The sequence below is a fragment of the Podarcis tiliguerta genome (assembly GCF_965153285.1).
Source record: "Podarcis tiliguerta genome assembly, chromosome: 6".
Taxonomy (NCBI): Eukaryota; Metazoa; Chordata; class Lepidosauria; order Squamata; family Lacertidae; genus Podarcis; species Podarcis tiliguerta.
In genome coordinates, this window is record NC_139539.1 from 49177591 (window position 1) to 49204371 (window position 26781).

Consider the following 26781-nt stretch of genomic DNA (forward strand, 5'->3'; position numbering starts at 1 on the left):
TCTTTATGTTGCTGGGACTGGTGTGGTCTTAGGGTTTGGTCAGTGGCGTAGCGTGGGGGGTGCAGGGGGGGCCGGCCGCACTGGGCACAACATCTGGGGGGGGGGGCGTGCTCGCACTCGCAGCTCTCTGCCCCTACCTGGCTCACTCACTCTCTCTCACTGCAGTGCTGGCTGTGCAAATCCGATCCAAGCCGCCGGGTCGCCGCCCACTGTGGAGGGGGGGGTGCCAGGCATGCGGTGCGGAGAGAGAGCGAGAGACTATCTGGGGGAGGGACAGTGCAGCGGGGGGCGCAAATTACTTGCCTTGCCCCGGGTACTGACAACCCACGCAATGCCACTGGGTTTGGTTGTTTGTTGTTTAAATGTTTAAGCAGGGCTGAAGAACCTCAGGGATGGGGGCTGATTGTAGCTCTCCAAATTCTCTTTCCCGCCCTGAGACCTCCCAGGCCACATCCTTCACTGACTGGCCTATGGGCCTATGCCTTTTAGGGGCCCCTCGACAATGGATCAAAATAATATGGTCTTTTAAGAAATTACAAAAAATGTATTAGGAGATAATTTGTGAGCCCTCCCCCAATATTTCAACTGCCATGGGGCCTCCACAGGGTTTAATCCAGCATTGTCACTGACCGTGCTCTGTGCCCCCTTCAGCTTTTTTATCTGACCAGAACATGTCATTGAACTGTAAAAAGTAGCCCACTACGCAAAGGTGAGTCACATCCGATGCTCTGCCTTCTTTTACACCTGACCCCACCCACCAATGCCACTTGAAAGGTTGTCTACCGGGATTGGGAATGCTTGTGTAAGTTGCTTTGAGTGATTTATGGGTTACCTAAGCGTTTCCATAACATTCTATTTTATACCAGCTGCAAATTTGCTGCTGCTACGAGGTACTCCCTTACCGGGGTGCCACTTCCAACTTCGTCCGCCCCAGTCTCGCAGAATCCCACTGCTTAGCTGAGATTCACTATTTTTTCCCCGCCACCAGGGGGTGCAGTAGGCAGAGACTCGCCACACTGCAAGAACTACAACTCCCATCAGCACCCCTCGGCCAATGTCGCTCTCGCTTCCGGAGCTGGGAACTACAACCCCCATGATTCTTCCGCCACAAGCTTGGTCCTCAGCGAGAAGAGGCTGTTCTTGGCGCCTGACTGGAAGCGAGCGAGCGAGCTGGCAAGAGGGCTTTTGGCGAAGACAACCCGGCAGCGCGTGAGGCCCTCCCTCCCTCCGCTCTCACTGGGTGCCCCACTGGGTGCCCGGCCCAACTGCCAGTCAATTAGTCCGACTGAGCGGCCAGGGAGGCGTCTCGGCGGCGGTGGCGGCGGCAGCAGCGGTTGCCGCCTCAGGCAGATAGCGCGACCCTCCTCGGGGGGCGTTGAGCGGGAGGGGCCGGGCGAGTACGAGACCGGCAGACGCCCTTCTGTCTGTCTGTGTCTGTGGCGGGTGATAGGCAGGTACCTCCTCCGCCATTAAGGGCAGAAGGACAGATTCCCCGCTTCCCCAGGAAATTTGCGTCAGTTTATCAAGCCTTTTCTGTGCTCCCTCCCTCCCAATAATCCCGCTCAAGGCGGGGCGCAGATAGTCCGTGCGCTTTACCGGGGCGGAGGCAGGTAGCTTCCATTCACTCTGAATCTTGTTGGGAACAGGCGGGATATTCTCCCCTTATTTCCCTGCTGAGAGTCCCGTCTCCCCCACATCACCCTGTGGGGGGCAGCTAGGCATGTATCCCTCTTGCAGAGAAGCTGATAAGACATCGCGCCTTTAAAAAAGAAGAATATTGGGAAAGAATCCGGCAGCCCCCACCCCTTTTTTAAAAAAGAAAAACCCCTCCCATTGACAGGCTGAGCACACGTAGCACTCCCCTTTCCTTCGGGCGAGACACAGGCAGAGAGAATTGCCCTTTCTCTCTCCTTTGGGGGGCTGCTCTTCTCTTCTTTCGCCCGTCCTTCCACCCCAAGATGCTGCCGCCGCTGTCGCCGCCGCCGCCTACCCCCCTGTAGCTGAGCCCCAGTGCAGGGCGAGGCTCAGACCGTCGGCGTGCCGGCGCCATGGAGCGCCGAGGGGAGGCTGCCGCCGCTGCCCTCCCGCAGACCCTGGACTTCACCGTGGAGAACGTGGAGAAGGTGAGAGGTGGGGAGGAGGGGCCGCTTTAGGGTACCTGTGTTGGGGTTGCGGGGTGGCTTGGGTGGAAGTGCCTTATCCTGCACCCCAGTTAATTTCCGCACACGGGATTAGGAGCTTTCAATGTGCTCAGGCTTTTAGTGTACATTTGTCTCAGGCAAGCCTGTCTTGAGTTCCAGTAGTTTTGTACTTCACCTATTCGGTGGGCATAGCTGCTCCCATCTTGATCTTTTTCAGGGAATTGAGAGTGCCCTTGGCATGTTATTGGTCTCTGACATTGGCTTCACGGTTTAATTTGCACTACTGTAGCCTCTGAATCCCATTGAATCACACACACACACTCTCTCTCTTTGGAGTGGCAGTAATATTGGTCCTTATGTTATAATCTGGGAACCTTTCCTCTGCTTACCTCCTTCTGAGAGCGTATCATGATGAGCCTGGTGGGGGGGCTGACACTACTGCTGCTGGCTTGAGGGGGCATTTGCAGAAGTGATGATCTGCCCTGACAGCATACCCAGGGGGCATCCTGTTACTCATTGAATCCTTAGTATGTCATAGTCAGAACTCATGGCACTTTGGGCTTTCTCCTTTAGCTTCACTCCTCAGGAGATACCCTCTAGTTGTAGAAAGCAAAGTGGCCTTTAGAAACACACCTGGAAGATGAACTGTTGTCTGGTGACTGCTTTATTCTTCTGGCAGTTGTGTAATCACCTGCCTCTGTTCTCTTTTAGATGTAGGTATAAATGTTCCCTAATTCACAGGAGTTATTTAAATGGTATTGTAATACAGGCTATGACTCCTGGCATCTCCATGTAAAAGGTTCTGATGGCAGGTGATGGGAAAGACCTCTGTCTCAGACCCTGGAGAGCTCCTTCCACTTAGAATAGTCTGTATAAGGCTATAAGAATATATAAGAATGTATAAGAATGTATAAGAATAGTATAAGGCAGCTTCCTATATTTACATGAATTTTGTAATGAGAGTAACCTTTTATTTTTGAGGGCCTCATTCCCTTAGCAGTTGTCTGTCGGGGACTGCATGCTGATCATGGGTGGGGCTGCCACCAGCTTTCCTTTCTCTTTTCTGCCACTCCTTACTTCTCTCTCTTTTTCTCTCCCTCTCTCCTCCTTCTCCTCCTCCTCCCTGGCCAGCAGGCTGGGGGCAGGGGGAGATCACTCTTGCCAGAGATGGCTTGCTGAGGGTTTTTAAAAATTGGTTAGCAGGTGGCCCACCTCTGCTATAGGCATACCACAACTTCACTGGCAAATATGCCAGACTAGAGTGAGTGCCACCACTTGGTTCAAGGCTAAAGAGGATCTTACCTATGTAATTGTTCCACATTCCTTCACTGTAATGCTTTTGCAGCTATTTCTCAAAATTCTTTGTGGTGGCCTTGTGGAAGGCAGGCTGCTAATTAAAATACAATTGTGCTTCAGATTTATACAATGCATTTTTGAAAGATCAGAAACAACCATATACTGTAGACAAGTATTTTTGTTCCCATGTTGCAGATTGAATGTTGAAGCTGATGAATAGTAGCTTATTCAAGACTATCTAGTGAGTTTATGTGTGGATTGAAGATGGACTTCCCAATCAAAGCTCACACTCATAGTCACTATGGTATATTGCAGTAAAACAGCTCTTTATCTGTATCCAGGTAAACTATCCCTATCTCTGGACTGTGATGTGCTGTATAATGGACATTAACAAGGAGAAGCAAGAAGAATGGATGCTGTGGTACTAGTTACTGAAAGGGCACCATATTTCTTGAGGCTCCATCTTAAGTTGTGGGGCAGTCTGTGTTATGATAATAGTGAAGATTTCACTTTGCCAAGTGATTGGTGTCTTAAGTGTTGCTGCCTGTTTGTAAGAATAAAATTCTATACTTACAAGATAGAAGAGCATGAGCTTGGAGCTGTTTTTGAGAGGTTGTTAAGGAATGATACTTAGAAATATCTATAACTATGTGTTTTTGGAGATTTCACTCAAGTGTAAGTAGAACTCCAATCTGCTCCCGTTTCCCACATTGGGCATATGTATAATTCATTATAATTGATTATGATGAATATAATTTATCTTTAAATGAAAAGGAACATTTCTAGCCTCCAGGTTTTTGAAGGTGGGCTTGAAAATGTGTGAACAATATCTGATGAAATATTGAAAGCCAGGGATACCTTGTAAGTTTCCTAGGGGCCATGGAACTGGAGCTCTGTGGCCTGCATAGCTCCATGTCTAGGAAAAGCAGATAAGTGCACTTTGAATAAGTTATACATACTGCAGAAATTTTATTTTCCTGGTTGAAACTGGGACACTTTGGCCTGAAAGAAATTAAAAAGCAGTTTAGGGTTAGTCCTGAACAGTTTATTTTTCTCCCCTTCTGTTGAGTAAAGTTCTGCAGGATGGAAATTGTTATTTCTGTTAAACAACACACATCTTCCATTGTGGCTTTGTAGAGTGCTCTGTTGTGGACCTGTCACTATTCAGGCAGCTTTAACCTGCCTTTGCTGCCCATTGTATTTTCAGAAGCACTGGAGCAGCCACTCCCTATTGCACCCTGAATTCTGTCATTCTGCTCGTGTTAAATTGTCACACAGGTTCCAGGCAGCTCACTAGTAGGGATTATGACATTTAGTCCTCTTCCTAGCAAAGCCCAGATAGTGACAACTCACCAAGGTATATCTTTAGCTGGATATGGAACCTGATTGCTTCCCTTTCTTTGTTTATTAGATCAATAGCTAGGAATGGCAGACTCCTAGTCCAAGATTTTAGGCCATGATGTTAAAAACCTCCCACTTTCATAGTGCATATGGAATAAGGGTTTGTGCCTTTCTGCAAAGTTATGTAGCAGCACTAGCTTTTGTGGCCTAATCTGTTACTGGGTAATGCTGCTTTATAATTCCCTCTGGAAGGAATGCACAGGCAGCTTCTTTGTGCGAGCTGACAATAGAGCAAATGTTGACATCAAGAAAGGTCAGTACACCCCAGGTGGTGATTAGCTCAGCAAGTGCTGGGGTAGAAGTTGGAGCCATCAGGGGTGTGCCAGAATGGCTTCCACACTGGCTGGGAAGGGCTGTAGCAGGCTCTCAAGGATGCTTTGGCTCCCCCCCTCCCCGTCTGTCTCAAACCTTCTTTGCTTCACTGCCTAGCACTGCTTGCATCAAGCTTTCCCGTAAGATACAACTGTTATGCTATAACAGTGGAGATTGGTTGGCTGACTGAGGAGGAAGGGTGTAAGCAGGCGATTGTGCCATAATAGTCTGTATTTAGTGCCAGTTTATGTTGCAGGAAGCATTGACTATTGGGGTCAAGATACAGGTTTTTGAGTAGGGTCAAATCTGCCATGCATTTGCCTCATCAGCCTAAGGCTTTTTTTTGCTGCAAGTGACAGAAAGTGGTACTCTGCCAGGGTAGATTCAGACTGCTTTCTTACACACGTGGTGTATTTTTGTAATAACATCCTCTCTGGTCTTGAGGCTGCCTCTTCATGGCAGGTGCCACAGATCCAGGGAGTCAGCATCTAGCCAAACCAATATGCTCATGCTCCAGTTCAGCCCTGAGGTGACTGAGTAGGCTAACCAGCTTTTGCAGGAGCTCATAGATTTGATTTGGAGTTATCACTGTACCAGACATTTAGACCAAAGTAGTTAATGACATCTTGCTGTCACAGGCAGGGGTTGAACTAATACTGGGCACTTCTTTCGTATTCAGTGCAGAGCTACCCAACCTCACACATTAGTATATGAATGAAGAAGCTTAATTGGTTCTGAATGTTTGAATTATCCAGTTCAAAACTTCAGTGAGCAGGGGAAGCTTGGGAAAAGCAACACAAAGGACAAGGAAGTTAAAACAGTTATACCAATTAAAGTGCAGCTTAGATTTTAACCCTAAGGAATATTTATGGTACAGTGTTCAAAACACTGGGTTTTTTTGTGGGGTTTTTTGGGAAAGGTCTTTCTTACTCTTAGCCAGAGAGCAAACCAGGTAGCTTTGCTGTTTCTTAGCCTAGACAAGCTAGCTTTTCACACAGGAGTACAGACAGGATGCAAGAAACTCCAATGAAACCAGAGACATGCCCTTACATCTAAAGCCTTTTTGGTCTTGTGATAACACAGGCCCATTTGGCTTAGAGTGAAGTATTCTGGTTGCATTTCACATTGGATAAAGGCTTCAGGTCAGAGGCAAGGGTGTAAATTGCCATTTTGCGCTTTTTATAGGGTGATCCTAAGGAGGTGACTTATCTCCCAGCAGAAGCCAAGGGATGTGAAAATGTATAGAGGAATTATCTTATGCTGTGTGTAATGCAACAATTGTTTGGGGTACAGGAAAAAATGGCTGCACTTTCAATAAGAGATGTGTAAAAAATTCATATTTCTCTGACTTCAACAAGTTGGTAAAAAATAGAAAAAATGAATCTGAAGATGGGAACACCTTGGAAACACCACATTTCCACCACTGGAAGACATTGGCTTGAATCTGTACACACATGCACTCCACTCTTCCTATAGCCATCTTGATGGTACTTAGGCAGCAGTTCCTGTTAACTTTATGGCTTCAACATCAGACATAACCTTTCTGCATTTGTGTGATTGTGTGTGTTCTCAATCCAGTGTGTTTTAATGGTTAAAGTGTTGGGCTATGACTTGGGAGACCAGAATTTGAATCTCTAGTCAGCCATGAAGTTTACTGGGTGACCTTGGATTTCTCAGCCAAACTACCTCACAGGGTTGATGTGGGAATAAACTGGGGAGGGGAGAGCCATGTAGACCACACGGAGCTCCTCGAAGGAAAAGGTGATATATAAATGAAATTAATAAATCAAATCCTCCCACGTCCCCTGCTATTCCCCTTTTCTTGTGGGCATGTGTATGTATTTGAGGTGAGGGCTGTATCATCTAGGCTCTCTCCCTGGATAAAAAGGTTTTGGTTTCCATCACTTCTAATTTGAGGTGGTGAACCGCAGGCCTGTGTGATGTGACAGCTGAGACAGCTGCCTTCAGACCAAGATATTGGGGAATAGAAATACAAGTGAATCTGCCTCTTTGACTCTTTAAAAATGCTGTTGCTGATTTACTGTTGTCAAAGTAGTCTGAAGATCCCCTTCCTTGTATGCAACTGGGAGTAGCTTTCCTGACCTGCTCCTTTTCCAGTAAATTTCCATAGTACTGTTGAGGATTTCATTGGACTTTAAGGGTATAGTAGCATTTCATATGGAAGTCTGCAGAATGATAGTGGTCGCGAGTGCAAGCCTTAGCTCAAGTTTCACCGGAATTGTAGAATTGGATGGGACCCTTAGGGTCATCGCTACTCTAACACCCTGTAATGCAGAAATCTCAACTAAAGCATTAATGACAGATGGCTATCCAACTTCTGCATGAAAACTTCCAGTGAAGGAGAATCCACCATCTTCCGATGGAATCTGTTCCAATTGTCAAGCAGCTCTTACTGTCAAAAAGTTCTTCCTAATGTTTAATTGGAATCTCATTTCTTGTGAATTGAATCCATTGGTTTGGGTCCTAGCCTCCAAAGCAGGAGAAAACAAGCTTGCTGCATCTTCCATGTGACAGCCCTTTAGATATTTAAAGATGGTTGTCTTTCTCATCTTTACATACCCAACTCCTTCAACCATTCCTCATAAGGCTGGGTTTCCAGACCTTTGATCATTTGGTTGCCTTCCTATGCATATGTTCCAGCTTGCCATTATCTTTCTTAAATTGTGCCCAGAACTGGACACAATACTTTAGATGTGGTCTTACCAAGGCAGAATAGAGTGGTAATATTGCTTCCCTTGATCTGGACACTATACTTCTGCTGATAACTGGGTTATTTTGTCTTATGCCTGGTCTTATGAATCATAGTACCAGCACATGGCTTCTCCACTTGCACAGAGCTAGCCCTGGAAGTGCTGCTGTTGAGAGCAGCAAAGCAACAGGTCCAAGAACACACTATCTTTAGCTCTAACAGTTTTGGGTTGCCTGGCACAACCCTGTGCTGGCATCAGCTAAAAGTGACTTCCCCAAGAACATGCCTCTGCTTGATTTCCAGGGATAGGATGCTGGAGTAATAGGAACAGAGCAAACCACTACCTGTGCATATTGTGGCTTCTTAGGTTTGCTTTACACTGTTCATTATGAATTGTGTTGCAGAAGGTATTGGTGCTGTGCATGTTAGAAAGAAGTTTTTTGTTCCTGCGGTACAAGATGTCATTACTCATAGACAATGGGGCTTCTGTTTTTTACAGGGTATGTTTGAATTTGCTTACAAAGGATATTGTGTAGCCTGCGGTATTGTGTCGCTTGGTTTCATGGTTGCAACTGTGATCAATGCTGGTCTCTTGTGCCAAGCAAAGAGTCAACCATATATTCTGATGTTCTTGTATACCTCCTAGTTAACAGCAAGTAATAGGTGTTTCCTTCATGACGACAGATGGCCAATCATGCTAGCCCTTGTCTATAGCCCATTTTAGAAAGTGAGTGAAAGAGGCAGTTTGTGATGTTTCAGTTTGAGAGTTTATTTTTTAAAGCAATTTGCTAGCAAGAAGCAATCTCTGACATGGACTGCATATTTCTGTGACTTTTATAGTCTTGATTCTTTTGTAGGGTTAACATTAACTGGGCATATGATCCCCTTCTTCTTGTAAATTTTGTATGTGTGTGTGTACACCCACACCAAGTGTCTGCAGTACTTTCCTCTTGTAAAGAAGCTGACTCTGGTGTACTAGAGGTGAAGAATGTGAATCCTTATGTGTTCCTTTGTCTGGAACTTCAGCTGCTGCTCTAACTGTAGGCTTTCTTTCTCCCAGAATCTGCATTCTTTGAACACTCTTCTGTTCCGAAGATCAGCCCTGGGTCATCACTCTTCTTCTGTCACTCCTAAATGTCAAGCTTCAACCACGTTGCAGCTTGAGCCCTAGAACTCATGCCCCTTCCCTAGTTCTAGTCAGTAGTAGTGGCATACTCACTGTAGCAAGAGCTATTGCTAGAAGCTGCTCTTTTGTTACTGAATTAGCTTTTTTAAATAAACTTGTTTTCTGTCTTGTTTTAGTTGAGTGTACTGTATGTAAGCTGTTCTGCAAGCCTTTTCTGTGAAGACTGGGTACAAACATTCTAAATAACACCATCACTACCATCTAGTCTTCTTAAGCTGTAGGTCTGTTGGTGCTGAAGGCTGGCCCATCTTCCTCTGTTATGTACTTTACTGTCTTTGGGGTGACAGTATGTTGCGTCTGTGGGGGTTGAAGGCAGTGGGTAATGCCAGCAATGCGTTCAACGTGTTGAAGGATGTCATTGGCTGCTGGCAAACATGTCTGGCGGCTTGGTTGGCACAGAACTCTATAATATGGGCCCATCAATATTTGGCTCAAGTGGGTGGGAGGAAAATGCTTGTTATGTTCACGCCTGTATTGTGGCAGAACTGAGACTGTGGTTGCAGCTGACTGCGCTCAGTACTGCAGAACCAGGGCAATGCTCAGCAACCTTTCCGCCTTCTATGTAGATTGCCTGTGCCCTCTACGCCATAGTGGAGAGGGCTAGGTCTTTGCTTGAATGAACAGATGATGCTCTGGTTGCTATGGTTCCTGTTGCTTGGTGGCAATTGGCTGTGCTGTTCAGGAGATCAAGATATTGGGTGCTTTGGACAGGACTGAAAGGAAAGCAACCCAGAATGCCTTCCAGGAGGTGAGGAGTGGTAGTCGCTGCAGAGTCAGCAGCCATACAGTCCCTCTTTGGCCCATTGGGGTCATTGGATTATGAGGCCATATCCTGAGTGTGCACAGTGTCATCATGTTGGTCTCCGTTCACTTCAGTTTGATGGAGCAAGAAGTATGTCTCAAACAACTGCATCTCCTGCAATTCCAGGGAGAGAGATTGTATAGGAACACGGGATGGGTTTTGTGTGTTCACTAACCTGGAGTGGCCTCATGTACTCATGCTATCTTTAATTGTTGATATCTGCTGGAACTCCTCTTCTCACTTAGTCTCTGGGACTTTGAGAATTCAGCTTGCTGTTATTTACATAGTGCTGTCAAGGAGACAAACTGCTATTTTCTTACTCTTCAAAAGCTCAGAGGAGGCCTGGAAGGAGGAAGCACTGCACCAGGGACACTGAGCTTGTGGCAGTTGCTGCTGCTACTTAAGCATCAAAACTTGATATGTCACATTTTCATTCATGTTCCTTTAATAAAGCAAACCCAGTGCCAATCTGCTTGAGAGGTCAGAGAAAGGAAATGAATCCTGTTTTGGGTCTCTGGTTAAGGCTCAGGGTGTCAATAGTGTTGTCTCATCAGTTGAACTACATTAGTATACCATGTGCTGTGGTGTTCATTAGGTGAGTTCTTTCCCAGCAGTGAGACCTCACTCTGTTGCACTGAAAGTGCCGTGCATGCTGGGCTGCTTACAAGATATAACGTTACAAACTTTGCCATTTCTATTAGCCCAAGAATAGCACAGTATTTCAGGCTTTCTTACGACACTCCATTCTGCATCCATTTCTTTAGTCACCGGATTGGACGCTGTATGCCAACTCCTTATGGTGTTGAACCCATAAAGCTGGTTTGAAAGATCCCTACAATGCCCTTGCCTCCGTTGTCTAGAGGAAGGGGCATATGTATGCTGTTACTTTAAGATGCATTATCTGGAGCAGGGGTCAGCAACCTTTTTCAGCCATGGGCTAGTCCACTGTCCCTCAGACCATGTGGTGTGCCGGACTAAATTTTTTTGGGGGGAAATGAACGAATTCCTATGCCCCACAAATAACCCAGAGATGCATTTTAAATAAAAGGACACATTCTACTCATGTAAAAAGACATTGATTCCTGGACTGTCTGTGGGCTGGCTTGAGAAGGCGATTGGGTCGCATCTGGCCCCCGGGCCTTAGTTTGCCTACCCCAGATCTGGAGGTTTTGAAGTCTCAGCGGGTCAAGTCATGAGACACTTGTGTAGGGAGACGGTAATATGGTTTAGTTTATGCAGCAGTTGAGCTCCTGTGTGTTTCTGTGACTGTATTAGTTATGTGCTGACTACATACAGTAAGTGTGTGAGCAAACTTAAAGCCCGAGTGGTGTAATGTTTATTCATGTACTTATTAATGTTGGATTTCAGCTGCCATTTTGTTGCCAATTCATCCAGCTAGGGACAGCATCCTGGAGCTCTTCAGTCTTGCTGAGATTTCACCATCCTGAATAATTTGGCATCATCTGCAAATTTGGTTGTCTGTCAGTTTGCATCTTACTCCAGACCACAATGGACAAATTATATAGCACCAATCCAAATACAAATGGGCATGGTTTACTGTCCTCCTTCATGAAAGCTGTCAAACTCTGCTTTCTGTTTTGGTGTTGGAGGCTCTTAAAGAACTTGGTTACCTAATGACAATCCTTGCTCAAAAATATAAATAATTTTAACCCTTATATTTCAATAGATTCTGGCTGAATGGGAACCTACTATAAAGTTCAGTAGTTAATAGGAATTTTATGTGTGTTTGTAGTCTGCTTCAGATTTGTACAAGGACCGAGTGCAGTCTGTGCCACATCTTGAGAAATATCATTGATTACTCTACAATTTGTGGAGAACCTGACACAAAGTCAGGCCATGGCTGCACAATGCACTCGTTGATCAGCAGCCTGATGCTTTTCTTTGTAGGCATTGCTTAAAATATCTGGAGCTATATGACTTCATATTGTATTTTCCCCCTTTGCTACACCTACCCATTAAAATATTTGCATTTATGTTTAGAGACTTCTTGTTTTTACATTTTATAAAACTAATCAGTTTTGTGGTCTCTGTTTTTCAACATTTTGCATTATTAAAAACAATGGTTCCCAACCTTTTTATTATGATGATCCACTATTAGAGTCACATGAGTTTTGTACTTTAGGTCTTCAACAGCTGTCGATTTCATGCATTTTAACTGCACGTTTGCCTATTTTATAACCATTATTTGAGGCATCCAAACAAAAAATTATTTAATGCCCCTATTAATATGGAACTTGTTGAAATATTTATAATACTTACAGAGATACTCAGTTTTTTATGGGAATGTAACTACCAATCACCTGGTTACAGAATATTGCTTCATGAGCTATTAAAAATATTTTAAAAACATGCTATTACACAAGCAGTGTTAGATATTTTGAACTATGAATATTTTAAATAGCTTTATTCACAATAAAGTCCATTTTGGCAAGTATAAGTGGGATGGCTGAGCTTGCACTTCGCTAATGAGTAGATCAATGTGGGGATTGATGGTTGTCAAGCATAGTCTCATATCGTTATTGATACATAGCCGGCTACTGTATTTATAGTATTTATACTGTATTTATACTGTCTTCATAGTAGTTATTGCTGAAATACCTGTCTTGCAAATATATGCACTATCAAATGGCAGCAGCACAGATTTTGCTTCATTGGCAAGCTCAGGATACTCAATAGTAGCTGAGTAATTTTGGTAACCTGAACCCAAAATTCAGAGAGCCTCACTTCCAAAAATGTATCTTTGAGGGCCCAATGAGTTGTTCCTTTTGCACAAAGACAGGTTTGTGACATGAGTTGCAAATAGGTTTTGCACCCATTCAAACTTCTCTGTTTCTTCAGCAGAAAGGTAGTGGAGAAATCAAACCACCCTTGGCTTCACTTTTAACTTACTGGCAGTCTGCCACAAGGTACAGGGAGTTGTTTTGAGTGACTGCTATAGCTCGCCTCTGATGGGCAGGTGCACAGCTTTTCTGAGTGAGAGACAGAAAAGAATTTACTAGCTATGTAGGGAAGAATTTACTGTCTATGTAAAGAAAGTGAACTTCAGGGCTCGTTCACAGTTCCATTGCCCCTCTGCTTCCTCTGGGGAAACCCTCTCGTTGCCACTACATTGTAGCAGCAGATGTCAGCAGATTGACGTTTGCTCCGACTCAGCAGTGAAGAGTGGGTTTTCCCGGAGAAAGTGGTAGGGCAAATGCAAAACCGCCTGGACGCATGCTTAGAAAGCATGGGGCAAGGTGAAAACTTTTCAGACCTGTGCTTTCTAGGCATTGGACAAGTGTGGAGTAGCCCTTAGCTATAACTCAATATATCCAGGAAACAGCCACTACCAAGATGGACCAGACTGTTATTCCCATATGTAAAATACAGAAATAAAAGGTTTTGGTTGGTGGGGAATATTGCATTGTGTGTTCAGCAAAGTGGCACTGAAAACTGGGTTCACCTAGATGTGACAGCACCATGATGAACAGGTATTAAGCATGGGGTGGAGGTGATTGTAATGTATTATAGAAACAGGTAATATATAGGGGATTCTGAATCTTCTGTTTCAGAATTGCCACCCAAATACTTTTCTCTCGTCTTGTTTTGGAACCCAACTTAAAAATAAGCAGCTAGGGCATTGCTGCTCCCTTATATTTGTTCTCTACCATTCCTAGTTCTAAAACATGAGGCTGCTGCTTTCACATCTAGTTAGCTCTTCATTGTGGAAGGATATTATTACAGCACTAAAGGTTTGAAATACAGTCATACCTCGGGTTGAAGTAACTTCGGGATAAGTATTTTCGGGTTGCGCGCTGTGACGATCCGGAAGTAACGGAGCGCGTTACTTCCAGGTTTCACTGCTTGTGCATGCGCAGACGGTCAAAATGACATCACGCGCATGCGCAGAAGCGGCGAATCGCCACACACGCAGATGCAGATTGCATTCGCTTCTGGATGCGAACAGGGCTCTGGAATGGATCCCGTTCATATCCAGAGGTACCACTGTAGTAATTAACATTTTCTGTTCACTGACTTAGAATACTCTTATCCTGAATTTCTTCTGTTGAGGGCAGTTGAGACTTTTACCAGTCCCCAACTGCTGTGTTGTACTTGATTGCATGGTTATCTGTAGTATCGTCCCCACTCAACCATATCTGCCCTCTTCTGATCTAAAGTACGGGAGAGCAAGGGTGTTACTCTTTTTTGTAGTATGGAGAGAGTTAACGTTTCATGAACCAGGTACCTAACAGTAAGGGATCTGGATTTGGCTTTTTACTGTCTTACAAGCATATATAAAATAGTGGCTAAGTTGCTATTTTCTACCTTCTAGGCACTCCACCAGTTGTATTATGACCCCAACATTGAAAACAAGAATCTGGCTCAGAAATGGTTGATGCAAGCTCAAGTCTCACCACAAGCCTGGCACTTCAGTTGGCTACTTCTCGATATGGACAAGGTGCCTGAGATCCAGTACTTTGGGGCCAGCGCCCTCCACATCAAGATTTCACGCTACTGGAATGACATCCCAGCTGACCAGTATGAAAGCCTCAAATCACAGCTCTTCAGCCAAATAACCCGTTTTGCTAGTGGTTCCAAGATTGTGCTGACCCGGCTTTGTGTGGCACTGGCTTCGTTAGCACTAAACATGATGCCAGAGGCCTGGCCATGTGCTGTTGCTGACATGGTGCGCATGTTTCAGGCAGAGGACTCTAATGTCGATGGGCGAGCACGCTGCCTGGCACTCTTAGAGCTGTTGACTGTTCTGCCTGAGGAGTTCCAAACCAGCCGCCTGCCTCAGTACCGTAAGGGGCAGGTGCGTAGCGTCTTGGCACAGGAGTGCAGTTCTGTCTTCCCCCTACTAGAGCAATTACTACAGCAACAAGACTCTCCCAGCTTCATTAAACAGAAGGTGTTGAAGTGCTTCTCGAGCTGGGTGCAGTTAGAGATTCCCCTGATGGAGTGTGAGAACTTGATCCAGGCAGCCTTCACCTCTTTGCGTGATCCAGAACTCTTTGATACAGCTGTGGAGGCCATTGTCAATGCCATTTCCCAGCCTGATGCTCAGAGGTAAGTGTTGGTTCCAAATTGTGGGTCAGTTGTGCAGCCTCCCCTGTAAGCTGACTGTTTCCACATGCAGCAATCAAGGGGAGAACCTGTATGGACAGAACTTTCAATCAGCTTTCTGAACCACACTCTGATTCCAACAAAGAGGTTATAGAGTGTGCTTGTGTAGAGTTTCATATCCATGGACAGTACATAAATTCCGCAGGTCTTCTTGAAGATGGGAGGCAAGGGAGGAGATTGAGGAACTCTTGAATTGGTGCAACCATTGGCAAGCAAGCATCAACCTTTTGTGGACTTTTTTAGTTACTACGTATCAGCCAATAAAAACAGAATTACCTAGTGCTGAAATTAAGCTAAAACCAACCAATAAGAACAGAATTACCAGAACTGAAATTAAGCTAAAACTAGTATTATTAACTTTTAAATAATCATGTGGTTGATTCTTGTGAGACAGAATTCTACCAAGCTTCAAAACCGACATTCTGTAGCCACAGCCAATCTACAAGAGCATCTGTTGGTTCTGTTCTAATTTCAACTAGGGAAGGATGTCATGCATCCTCTCGTAAGCTTCAAGAGAGTTCATGGAGTGGCCAGACAGCTCAGCTTTGGGCCCCTACCCATTAGAGTCTTGCATTGTGTCTTCATCCAGGTCTTAAATCACCTCTCTGTTAATTCATTTGCTGTGGCTGTTGGTTGTAGTTCTTTGTCTTGTGTGATATGAAAGGTAGTCATGAATGGAGGAATTCACCTTTTTTTCTGTAGAGGTTCACTGGTGTGCATTAATTCAGTAACCCCTCTGGGCACAGTATGGAATCTAAGTGAGTAGGGGAGTTGTCCAGGACTATTGGTCGGTTTTAAAATCTGTTAATGACTAGCAGAGCTAGAATCTGTTGTGACTACATTGGTGTGGTTCTGGGTGCAAACATAATTGGGAAGTTTCTGTCAGCAGACAGGGCCTGTGATATAGTTTGCTTCCTATCTCCTTTCATCTCTCTTTCCTTCTCTACTCCCAACACCCCTCCTTCCCTGACTGTATTTGTTCATAGTACAGATTACATCCTTGATGTCTGGGAGTGAGAGACCTTGCCCACAGGCTCATCAACAAAGCTGGTTTTGGTTTTTTTTAAGGAAATGAGTGCTGTGGTTCTTCAGGTGGCAGAACTATTCATGACAACAGATATTATAGGCTTGGAAATGTATAACATGCTCAATTTAGATAAAAGAAAATTATAGGGAACATGATACCAGTGTTCAAATATCTAAAAGGATGGCAGAGTAAACCACTATTTACCAGTGCTGCTGGAAAAAAGAGAAACATTGGCCTTTAGTGGTAATAGAATAGACGGATTAGATTTCAAAAATACATTTTTCATAAGAATAAAGGTGCAATAGAACAAACTCCTCAGGGTTGAAGTAGAGCAGGAGTCGGGACTTTAAACCCGGAGGCCAAATGAGACCCTCCAGGACTCTTTCTGGCCCTCAAGATGCTGCCCAGGCCAGGCCCCTTCCCCAGGCCACGCCTCTCATCAGCTGTACTCCACTCCTTCCTCAAGTGCTTTTTTTGGGCTGAAATGTGTCCTTGAACTGTGATTGATAATGTCTCTTGCCTGGATGGGGAATGGAGAAACAGGTATGGATGTGTAAAAACCTGACTTTTGCTTAGCTGGAATGTGGTCTATTGTACCAAGTCACAGCTGTTGCTTTGTTCTCTTTTGCCTCTGACCCTATTTACTACTGGCATGCAACCTCTGGAAGGTTGCCCATGAGAGATATGGCCTTTGGGCTGAAGAGGTTTTCCCATCCCTGCTGTAATGTCTCATTCTATGCAGTTCTTATGAGAGAGCTGGATGAGCATTGGCTGTGTGTGCATGAGTTTAGATCTTAGAGTGATGATCCAATTTAGCCATACTCTTAATAGACCCATTGAAATCAGTGGACAAGCCCATTGATATCAGTGGGTTTACTCGAATGAGTATGGCTAACATTGGATAATCACCTTTATAGTCTCTTGCATTTTCTTAGTGGTTGCCAAATTAGAATTATAAGGTCAGGTGTATAGTAAAGTAATTATTTCACTTGAATTCAAGTGTGTTGTGACACTGGGCCATATTCAACTAAACTGTTGCTCCAGCAGGAGCCAGTGCAATGACCACAATGGGACTGTTCCCTTCTCCCCCCCCCCCTCATATACCCCTGTGCCATCCCCAGATCTACTCCAAAGAGTTAGAAGAACACCCACAATGGGGCGGGGGCAGGGCGGGAGATGGTTTGTCAGACAAACATAAATTCTTGTTCTGATGGAACAATTCCCTTAGCACTAAGTTGATTGCAGCCTATTCAAAATGGACCAGAAAGGGAATTTGTTAATCTTCTTTAGCAGTAATATTAAATTCTGAATTATGCTTACTGCTACAAGTCACCATTTATTTAAACTCAGTCTGCTGAATGACTTAAAAACCACTAGCAAGGACTAATTTAGATGTGTCCTAGTTACATGATTTGAGGTGGTTCAGCCACTACTAGCTACACCAAAGTGGTGCATACAGGAAGACAAATACCCCCAACAACCTTATGCTTACCATGAGGAACCAGCAATGTCTTGCTGGTCCTGATTATGGAGATCACACATACACAGATGTAGTTGCTGTGTAATGACAACAGGGAGCATGCTTTAGTACCAGGAAAAATATACAAGGTAGTCATATCACTCACATTTCATTGAAATCACTTAGGAGGTATCTACACATTTTGCTCATAGAGACTTTTTTTTAATGAAAGCTGAGTCTAGGGCACCTGCCCAGTGGCACCACTGGAAGCCTTCATAGGTGCCATGTTGCCTGTAGCAACCACTACATGGGAGAGGATCTTTTTGTGGTGGCTCTGCACTTCTGGAATATTTCCTTGTCATGGTTCATAAATCATCAACCCTATAAGCAATTACGAGAGCACTAAAAGGCAATCTGTTCTCACTGGCCTTTGCTTAAGACTGTGTTTTGCTTCATGCTATAGCTGGTGATTTTGGACTGTATTTTATGATTTCATAGAATCATACAAGTGTAGAGTTAGAAGGCACCCGGAAGATCATCTAGTTCAACCCCCTGCAATCCAGGAATCTCAACTGAAGCATCCATGACATATGACCATCCAGTTTCTGCTTAAAAACCTTCAGTGAAGGAAAGTCTACCACCTTCCAAGGGAGTCTGTTTAGCTTTGGGTTGCCTGAATGTTCATTATTTTTTAACTAGACTGGCTTTTCTGAAGCATTCTTATCATGGTTGCATTGTGCCTTGAGAGGGTTTTTGTCCTTAAAGGTGGTCTAAAAATATTATAATTCTCCCTGTCTCCCCAAAAAAACAAGAGCTTAAGCAAGGTCAAAAGAAACTTAAAACACATCACTAGTAAATATACCATAACTGTGCGTTTCAGGGATCAGAATACAGGCCACTCACTCTCAGTCGGTCAGTCTTTAATGTTTTAACCATAGGTTACAACAGAAGCACTCGCTACCTTAGGGAATAAGTAAACTTGTATGTAGAAGCCCAGAATGATAGACACTGGGTGCCATTAGGTGGCCACAAGGAAAAATGTGACATAGAGACTAGTTTGAAAATGGGTGGCAGCAGGGCAAGATAGTGGTTGCATAAGCTTTGTAGGGAGGGAGCAACAAGGGTTGTGTGTGTGCATTCAGTGCCATTGTTTTCACTAGAGATCAGTGAGGAATGAGAGGAAGTTGAATAGCAATATGATTCTGGCTGGATCAACAGGATTAAGCTCTGTTTCTCCTTTCAGTCTCTGTTGCTCTTAAGAATCTTCCTTGACCTCTCTGAGTGTGCTGCTGCCCCCTCCCCCCATTGCATTGTCTGTGGATGCTTGCTGGCAGCCTTGATGCACATGCTTTTCTGTTGTCGGCGACCACTGGAGCTGGCGCACTTCCCCTCCTCCACCCACTTCAGTTTTTGCACACAGCAATGCAGAACTGGATTCATTTGAGTTGCCCCTCTGGGCATAAATGCTGCCTTCTTCCTCACCTCCTTCCTATGTTTGCAGCTTATTGAGCAGCCTGATCTCTCTACCCCAGGCTTCTAAACACCAGTGACATGACCACATACTTTTCCCTTTGCAGGATATTATATGCCTAGTGACTGTGGGGAGATGGGCATCTGTCTACTCGCTTAGGCTGCTTTCAAACCAAAACCAGGCATTCCATGATATGTCCCAAGTAAATTGATATGAGGGTGGTCCTAATTGTCCTGAGAGCTTAAAAAATGATAGAGGAATTGGGTCTCCAGTGCAGAACTCAGCCTTGAAGGTGATGCTAGCATATGGATGGCCTTTGAACTGTTTAGTGCTGCATGCATGCACATTGGTGTGTTCTTCCACCTGTATCTGTGGGCTGCCTGTGCGGTGGGGGCAGGCATGCGAGTGCAGAATAACTGTGTCTCCAGATAATATGCCTCAGTAGCCAGGTAACTGACAGCTGGCCGATTAGCCGCCAGCACAGCCTCTCTCTGGGGGCCATCCTTTGCTCTTCCCCTCCATTTCCTCTGTGCTTGTTGTCATGGTTACAATCACTTATTGGCAGCAGCAGGGAGATTGACAGGCATGAAATTGCTTATATGGTGCTGGAATACTGCTGTGCACGGGGAGGCAGTAGCTGCCTGGATGCCCCCAGGAGACCACTGTATGAGCATTGTACTTTTGATTTTAGGAAATGGATATTCAAGGGTCTTGACTCTTTCAGCCTCCCCCCTCCCCTTTACCAACAGATTCTTCAGATGGAATAAATTCTGTGAATGGCATACAGCTTTAGATTTGTATTCCATTTCAGAATATGTTTCATCCTGAATGCATGAAAATGTTGACTTTGTGAAATGTTGTGGGGTAATGGAACTATACAGAAGGAAGGACAAGCACTGAGCACTGTGAGTAGACCAGGGAAGCCAGAACAGGGAAACCATATGCAGATTATTTTTCCCTGAAGTTTGAGCAGAACACACTCATCCTTAAAATCTGAGTTCAGAGTTCAGATTTTAAATTCACCTGTAGCTGGTAAATTCCAGAAGAGTAGTGATGTTGAGTTTTTGCACCAAAAACCAAAGTCCTTTACATTTATGTATTGGTTGAGGTTTAAGGGCCATATCTCAGTGGCAGAGCATCTGCCTTGCATAAGAGGGAGATAAAGAACTACAGAACTTTTAAAAGACATCTGAAGGCAGCCCTGTATTGGGAAGTTTTTAATGTTTAATGTTTTACAATATTTTATATGTGCTGGAAGCCGCCCAGTGGCTGGGGTATAAATAATAAAATTATTGTTGTTATCAAGAAGGTCCCAGGTTCAATCCCTGACATTTCCAGCTAGAGCCAGAAATGTCTCCTTGCTCAAACCTTCGAGAGCTGCTGCCAGTCAGTGTAGACAGTACTGAGCTAGATGGGCCAGTGGTCTGACTCGGTATGAGGCAGTTTCCTATGTTCCTGCGTGTGCAATTGGGCCTGTGCGTGTATGGGCACCCACCTCATATATTAAGTGGTATGTGTGGTGAGAGGGAAATGCACAGCTGCATCTCCACCAGAGTTATATTTTTTGATCCTGGTATCTAGTGTATGCTCATTATTTTAAGTGTTTGGATAACCCTCACAAAGCAGTTTGTATAAATCATTAAAAATAACATGCTTCAATTAAAGTACAATGACAATGAACATAAACAGCAGGGGAAAAACAAAAGCCAGATAAAACCATCATTTGAGACTAAAAGACACTAAAGTGTATGGCTGAATGAAAAGATCCTCATTTGGTATGGAAAGTAAGTAGAATTAGCACCAGGCGGACCTCCTGGGGAGAGCGTTGCAGAGACAGGGCATCACAGTAGAAAAAGCCCCATTGTGCATCACCATCCATCTTGCTTCAGATGGGGAAGGGCACAAAAAGCCTCAGAGGATCTTAAAACCCTGGCTGGTTCATGTGGGAGGAAGTAGTTACTGAGGTATCTTCATCCCAAGCTGTTTAGATCTTTAAATAGCACAGTGAATTTGCTCTGGAAATCAATGCAGGAGCCAGTGCAGTTGTTTTAAGACTGGCAAGATGTGTTCCATATATCTCATCCCAAGTAGTGCAAAATATGGCAACTAGGTTACTAACTGACTTCCAAACTCTTCAAGGTCAGCCCTATATACAATACATTGCAATAATCTGAATGGGATTTTCCTGGAGCATGAATAATTGTGGTTAGCTTGATTGTACCAGCCTAGAGTAGTAAAAGGCATTTCGTACCGCTGAGGTTACTTGGGCATCCAGAAGTAAGGCTAGATCTCATAGTACCTCCAGACTGTGTATCCAATCTACTAAGGCAGGCAAACCACCTACCAATAGAACTTGTCATGATTGAGCTTCAGGACATTGGTCCTCATGCAGCCAATTACTGGTTCCAGGCACAAATTCAGCACTTTTAAAGGCCACAGCACCAGCTGAATTAGAAGGAAAAATGATAGAGGTGGGTGTCAAGTGCGCCCTAAATTCTCAAATCTCACTCAGTAGTTTCATGTAGATCAGAGATAGAGAACACATGACCTTCCTGATGTTGGTGGACTCCCAACTCCCATCAGTCCCAGCCAGTGTGTGTAATAGCCAGGGATGATGGGAGCTGTACTTCAACATCTGGAGAACCACTGGTTCCCCATTCCCAAATAGATGTTGGTATAACATGGGAAGGGCAGACTAGCGTTGTGTGGAACAACATAGCATGACTGTCATGGGTCACAGCAACAGTCCAGCACCACGACCTTCTAGAACTGATGATTCAGGTTGGTATGGGATCGCCAAAGTGTGGTTCCCCTGTTCTCCCCCAGTGCAGCCAATGTAGAAGGATAGCAATGTCAATAGTATTGAAAGTCATGAGGTGTATAGTTGAATTAGCAGGGTCTCATTCCCTTGGCATAGGTCACCCATAAGGGAGACTAAGACAGTTTCAGTTCCAAAACCAAGCTGGAAACTAATTTGAAATGGCCTCAGAAAATTAATGTTGCTCTGGGGAGCTCCAGCCCTTTTCAGCACCCTATTTTCTAGGTTATAGCATGTGCCCTAAACAGTTACTCTTCTAGCATGCAGTATAATAATAATAATAATAATAATAATAATAATAATAATAATAATAATATCATCATCATCACCACCAGAATCATGCTAGAACATAACAAAGTAGACTGAGTTGTGAAGCCTACCTCTCACAACATTGTTATCAAGGCCTCTTTCACTTGTTCAACCTTCATGAGATATGTTCTGTCATCTGCCTACAAATCTGTATCTGTTATTAGTCTTTAAAGTGCTACAGGACTCTTCATCATGAAAGTTCTAGGTATGTTCTCTCAGCAGTGTTTGTTAGCTTACAAGACCTGTAGATCAGGAATTTTGAAAGGTTTGTTGTGGAAGAGAAGGCCATTTAATGTAAGTTATCAATATTCTGTGCCAGGAAGAATAATTTAAGAGGTATAGCAAATCTCATATCTGAAAAATTTCACTTCCAAGAGGCAAAATGGGGATTGATGTGTTGGTTAATGTGACAGTAGTTTGCATGCGACAAGCCTAGAGATAACAAAATATACTCTTTACAGTTGGCTTGGGTTTCCTGACTGATGTTGGCACTTTCAGAGTTGTGGAGGAGGGGTCTGTGTAAGATGCCCTTGGTGTTTGGGGCTTTTATATTTAGATAAAAGACAAGAAGAGGATGATAGAGCTTCAAAAAAATCTTGAGTTATGTGGTGGAGAATTCTTTTCTTCCTCCCAACACTCAGGGTCACTCACTATTGATTGGGAAATTGAGGATAGACAAAAAGAAAATAGTTCTTCACACAGTGCACAACTAACTTGTGGAATTCACTGGTGCAAGAGATAAGCCACTTTATGAAAGGTCAGTAGCAATAGTATTTACAGAAACTCCAGGTTCACAGATTATATAACTGAGTACAGTTGCTGCAGAGCAAATTGCAGGACAGGACTGTTACCTTCATCCCTTGCTTACGAGCTTCCTGAAGCATCTGGTTGGGCAGCATGGGGAACGGAAGGCTGGACAAAACTGATATCTGGCTTGATTCAGCAGGAGTCATCTTACATTTGTGATTGACGGTTCATTATTTTAGGAGGCTATATAGGCATAAAGCCTCCCATCTCCTCTCTCCCTTGGCAGGTATGTGAATACTCTTCTGAAGCTCATCCCACCTGTTCTGGGACTCCAGGAACAACTACGTCAAGCAGTTCAGAGCAGGGATATGGAGACATCTCATGGGATCTGCCGCATTGCTGTTGCCCTGGGGGAGAATCATTCCCGGTGAGGAGAATGGTGATGGAACCTGATAGCAATGATCAGTAGAAAATGGAGCTATTTTGGGGAGTGTTCCCTCTGCCCCACTAGCTTTCTTTGTAGCTAAGCAGCCTATAAGTCTCCCAAACCTCATTCTAAAGCAGCTCAAAGATCCAAAGGGTCATATCTGTGCATGATAGCAGAGATACTATACCAAGTGTGGCCAAACTTGGCCCTCCAGCTGTTTTGGGACTACAGTTCCCATCATCCCTGACCACTGGTCCTGTTAGCTAGGGATAATGGGAGTTGTAGTCCTAAAACAGCTGGAAGGCTGAGTTTGAGGATGCCTGCTGTAGAGGGTATAGCGCACTGATATACTGTACTGTATTATCCCAAATGTGGGGTGACTGCTGTTTCTATGCACCTGCAATGGCAGAGCCAGTTCCTGATGCAGTGTGCTTACTATCTCCCACAGAGCTCTCTTGGACCAAGTGGACCACTGGCAGAGCTTCCTAGCACTGGTTAACATGATCATGTTCTGCACTGGGATCCCAGGACACTATCCTGTCAATGAGACCACGAGTTCACTTACACTCACTTTCTGGTATACACTTCAGGTAAGTGTTAGCCACCTTCATGAAGTGGACTTCTTCAGTGTTATCTTTATAGGTTTGTTCTCTGGCTTGTACTTTGGTTCGTGCCAGGCATGTTCTTGTACTAGTGGTTCTGCATGCCTCTACATGAAAAAGTTGGCAAGGCTAATAGCTAGCACATTAAAGTTGTTTATGACGATTACACTAATTGTTCTGCATATGCAACCACTTGTCATGTAGATTGTATAGATATTGGCTCTGGATTGAGTATAATGGAATGCTCTGGAATTGTCCACTAGAAGCTCTGAGGCCAAACTTGATGTATGCTCTGTGCTTAATAGAGTGGAAATTCTTGCATTCTTGCACACATATATTGAAGGCCAGAGTGAGTGACAAGGATGTATAGTAATTCTGCTTACTGCATAAACATGGTGTATAAACATGGTTGTGTTCCAGTAATATGTTCTGTGGCAACAGAGAAGATGCTCAGATATACCCGTGAGCCTTAAATTCCCTTTAGGTGCTGCTGGTATTTATTTGCAGCTCAGACTCCACCATCTTCGAGAAGTGTGTAAACTAAACACCTCATTACATGAATCAAATTATTCGCTATGAGGTAGATTTATCATCTTCCTCTCTTTCTGCTAGAGAACAACTTGACTGTGAGTACCCTCTTTTGACAGGAAGAGAGCTCCATTTAGTTTGCTGTCTAGTGGTGGCAAGGTGTTTCTTTACTAGAGTAACGCATAGTGCATCAGTGGCCTTATTGGAAGAGCCTTACAGATAATAGCTCTTTTCAGCTATGGAAGAAGACCAAGTTTGTTCTCTGTCTTGACAGGCAAAGTGCTGCTATTCCCAGTTGCAAGCACAATTAATGCAGATGCAGATTTGTCTGTTGTGGTGTATGCTTGCTGCTATGCTGAGACACAGTCCTTGAAGCAGTGCAGCCTGGTCTGACTTGCCCTCCCCACCCCCACACTTCCTTGGAGCCCAGAAGCTTCATTAGCATGGCAAATTAGCCTGACATACTCCTGCACTGCCCAAGAGCAAGGCTAGCTGTTGAGCTGCTGCTTCTCTGGGTGCCAGCTTGAAATGAGATGAGGTCATGCATTGTCTCAGTGTGTGACTGGCGCAGTACTTGAGTCCACAGGCACATCGTTCCTAATGAAGGGAACAAAACTGAAGCAGCATCTTTTATAGGCTGCTCAAGAACAGAGAGACAGCAGAAGACTTTTTCTGCATGGTCTAACCCACACCAGTACACACCTTTGCAGTTTCCAGTGGGTTCCCAAAACCTTTGGTAATTTTGTGCCAGGCAACCCAGGATCATCCTTTTCTATTTCCTTCATAAGCTCTGCCTAGTGTGAGAATCTTGAATCAGAGGTTTAGTGAAGCTCCAGGATTGTATTCAGTGACCTAGAATCCCTTCTTACTTTTCTTTTCTATACATCTGTTTTTGCATCAGCCTAGTTTATAAGGTAACCTTGTCCATGCCAGCCTTGAGCAGCATAGCAATACCCAGCTTTCTTCTTGGAGCAGACATTGCTATACTGTAGGGGGTGGATTTATTTCTTACCTGGCTAAAACTGTCTCTAAAAGAAAGAACAAGGTGTTGGTCACTAAAAGTAGAAGAAAGCAGACGTGGTCAGCTGCTTTACCAGCCTGTGATGGCTTCTGTGCTTGTCTAGTTGGTGTCAATGTGTTGAGAAGGAATGATACTACAGAGAGAGTGACCTGACAAAGTATTATGTAGAACTGTTCCTAGAAGCTAGGAAGGATCTTAGATGCATTAAGGAGAATATTTGAGTGGAGTAACTTGACTCTAAAATGTCATTTCTGGGTTTCCCATATAGAGATTCAACAGCAATGAGAGGTGACCCCCCCCCCCATCACATCAAAATGCTTGGGGGACTGATTGTGTTAACATCAACATGATTGCTGGAGTTCAGGGCTGATTTTTCCAATCTCCACTTGATGAATGGTCTTTTTCTTTGCAGGATGACATCCTCTCTTTTGATCCAGAAAAGCAGGCCATGTATCAGCAAGTGTATCGGCCTGTCTATTTCCAGCTGGTGGATGTGCTCCTGCACAAGGCACAGTTTCCCTCTGATGAAGAGTACAGCTCCTGGTCCTCTGATGAAAAGGAGCAATTTCGGATATACCGGTATGACCTTTTGCCTAATCATATCCCTTAGCATTCAGTTGGTGTGCAGTGCTTATAATCTGCAGAAGAGGAAGTTGATCATGCTTCATTAATGGGAGTAAACATTGAACTTGCCCTGATTTGGCTGTGGGCTATAACTGTTTCAGCATTTTCTATCTAGCTGCTATTTGGTAATGTGGGAGTGTTTTGTAACTCTTTTTTTTCTATTACTCATTTGCTCATTTCCTCAGAGTGGACATCTCTGACACCTTGATGTATGTGTATGAAATGCTTGGAGCAGAGCTGCTGAGCAGCTTATATGACAAACTAGGTCGCCTCTTGACCAACACAGAGCAGCCATCCTCATGGCAGGTGAGTGGAGAGCTCCACCCTAAAATGGAACACCAAGCTAGAGGAATGCAGCAAGCACAGAGGCTGAATATGCTGCAGATTTTTAAGAAAGGATGGTACTAGTCCTGGTTAGACCTGGGGAGAGAGCATTGTGGAAGAGAGGTGCTAAGGTAAAGTGAAGGTGCAGAGTGTCTTGGTTAGAAGAACCATCTGTTAAATCTCAGAGCAGCATGTGTGGAAGGGCAATGCAAAGTCACAAAGCTCCAAAAAGTTGTTAGAAGTGTTGAATGGGTCTGAAATGTGTAAACCTCTTCCTTGTAGTGTACGGCTGAGTTGGTGGTTTATAAAATTGGGACTGAAGGATTGCTTCGATGTCCCAACTTCCAGCTTGCTGATTTCTCTCCTAGTGTAAGACACTGCTGGTGGTTTTTGCAATCATTCTGGCACACCTCCCATCACTGTGTGGCAGCAACCAAATTATGCAAGAT

The 26781-nt window shown here is 44.3% G+C and overlaps 1 protein-coding gene across 5 annotated transcripts in view; it reads left to right on the forward strand.

Annotated features, from left to right (window-relative positions):
• Window positions 1-1109: 1109 nt before the first annotated feature.
• Window positions 1110-26781, forward strand: part of IPO13 (importin 13) — a 40087-nt gene continuing 14415 nt past the window's right edge. For 2 of the 5 annotated variants that reach the window (XM_083446060.1, XM_083446062.1), the window contains exons 1-7: window positions 1110-1454; window positions 1611-2123; window positions 14182-14918; window positions 23093-23233; window positions 23682-23823; window positions 25797-25963; window positions 26194-26314. In XM_083446060.1, coding sequence (XP_083302186.1) covers window positions 2049-2123; window positions 14182-14918; window positions 23093-23233; window positions 23682-23823; window positions 25797-25963; window positions 26194-26314 — 1383 coding nt within the window. In that variant the 5' untranslated portion in view covers window positions 1110-1454; window positions 1611-2048. Of the gene's footprint in view, window positions 2124-14181; window positions 14919-23092; window positions 23234-23681; window positions 23824-25796; window positions 25964-26193; window positions 26315-26781 lie in introns of all 5 variants that reach the window. The other 3 variants (XM_083446058.1, XM_083446059.1, XM_083446061.1) reach the window with 2 other exon arrangements.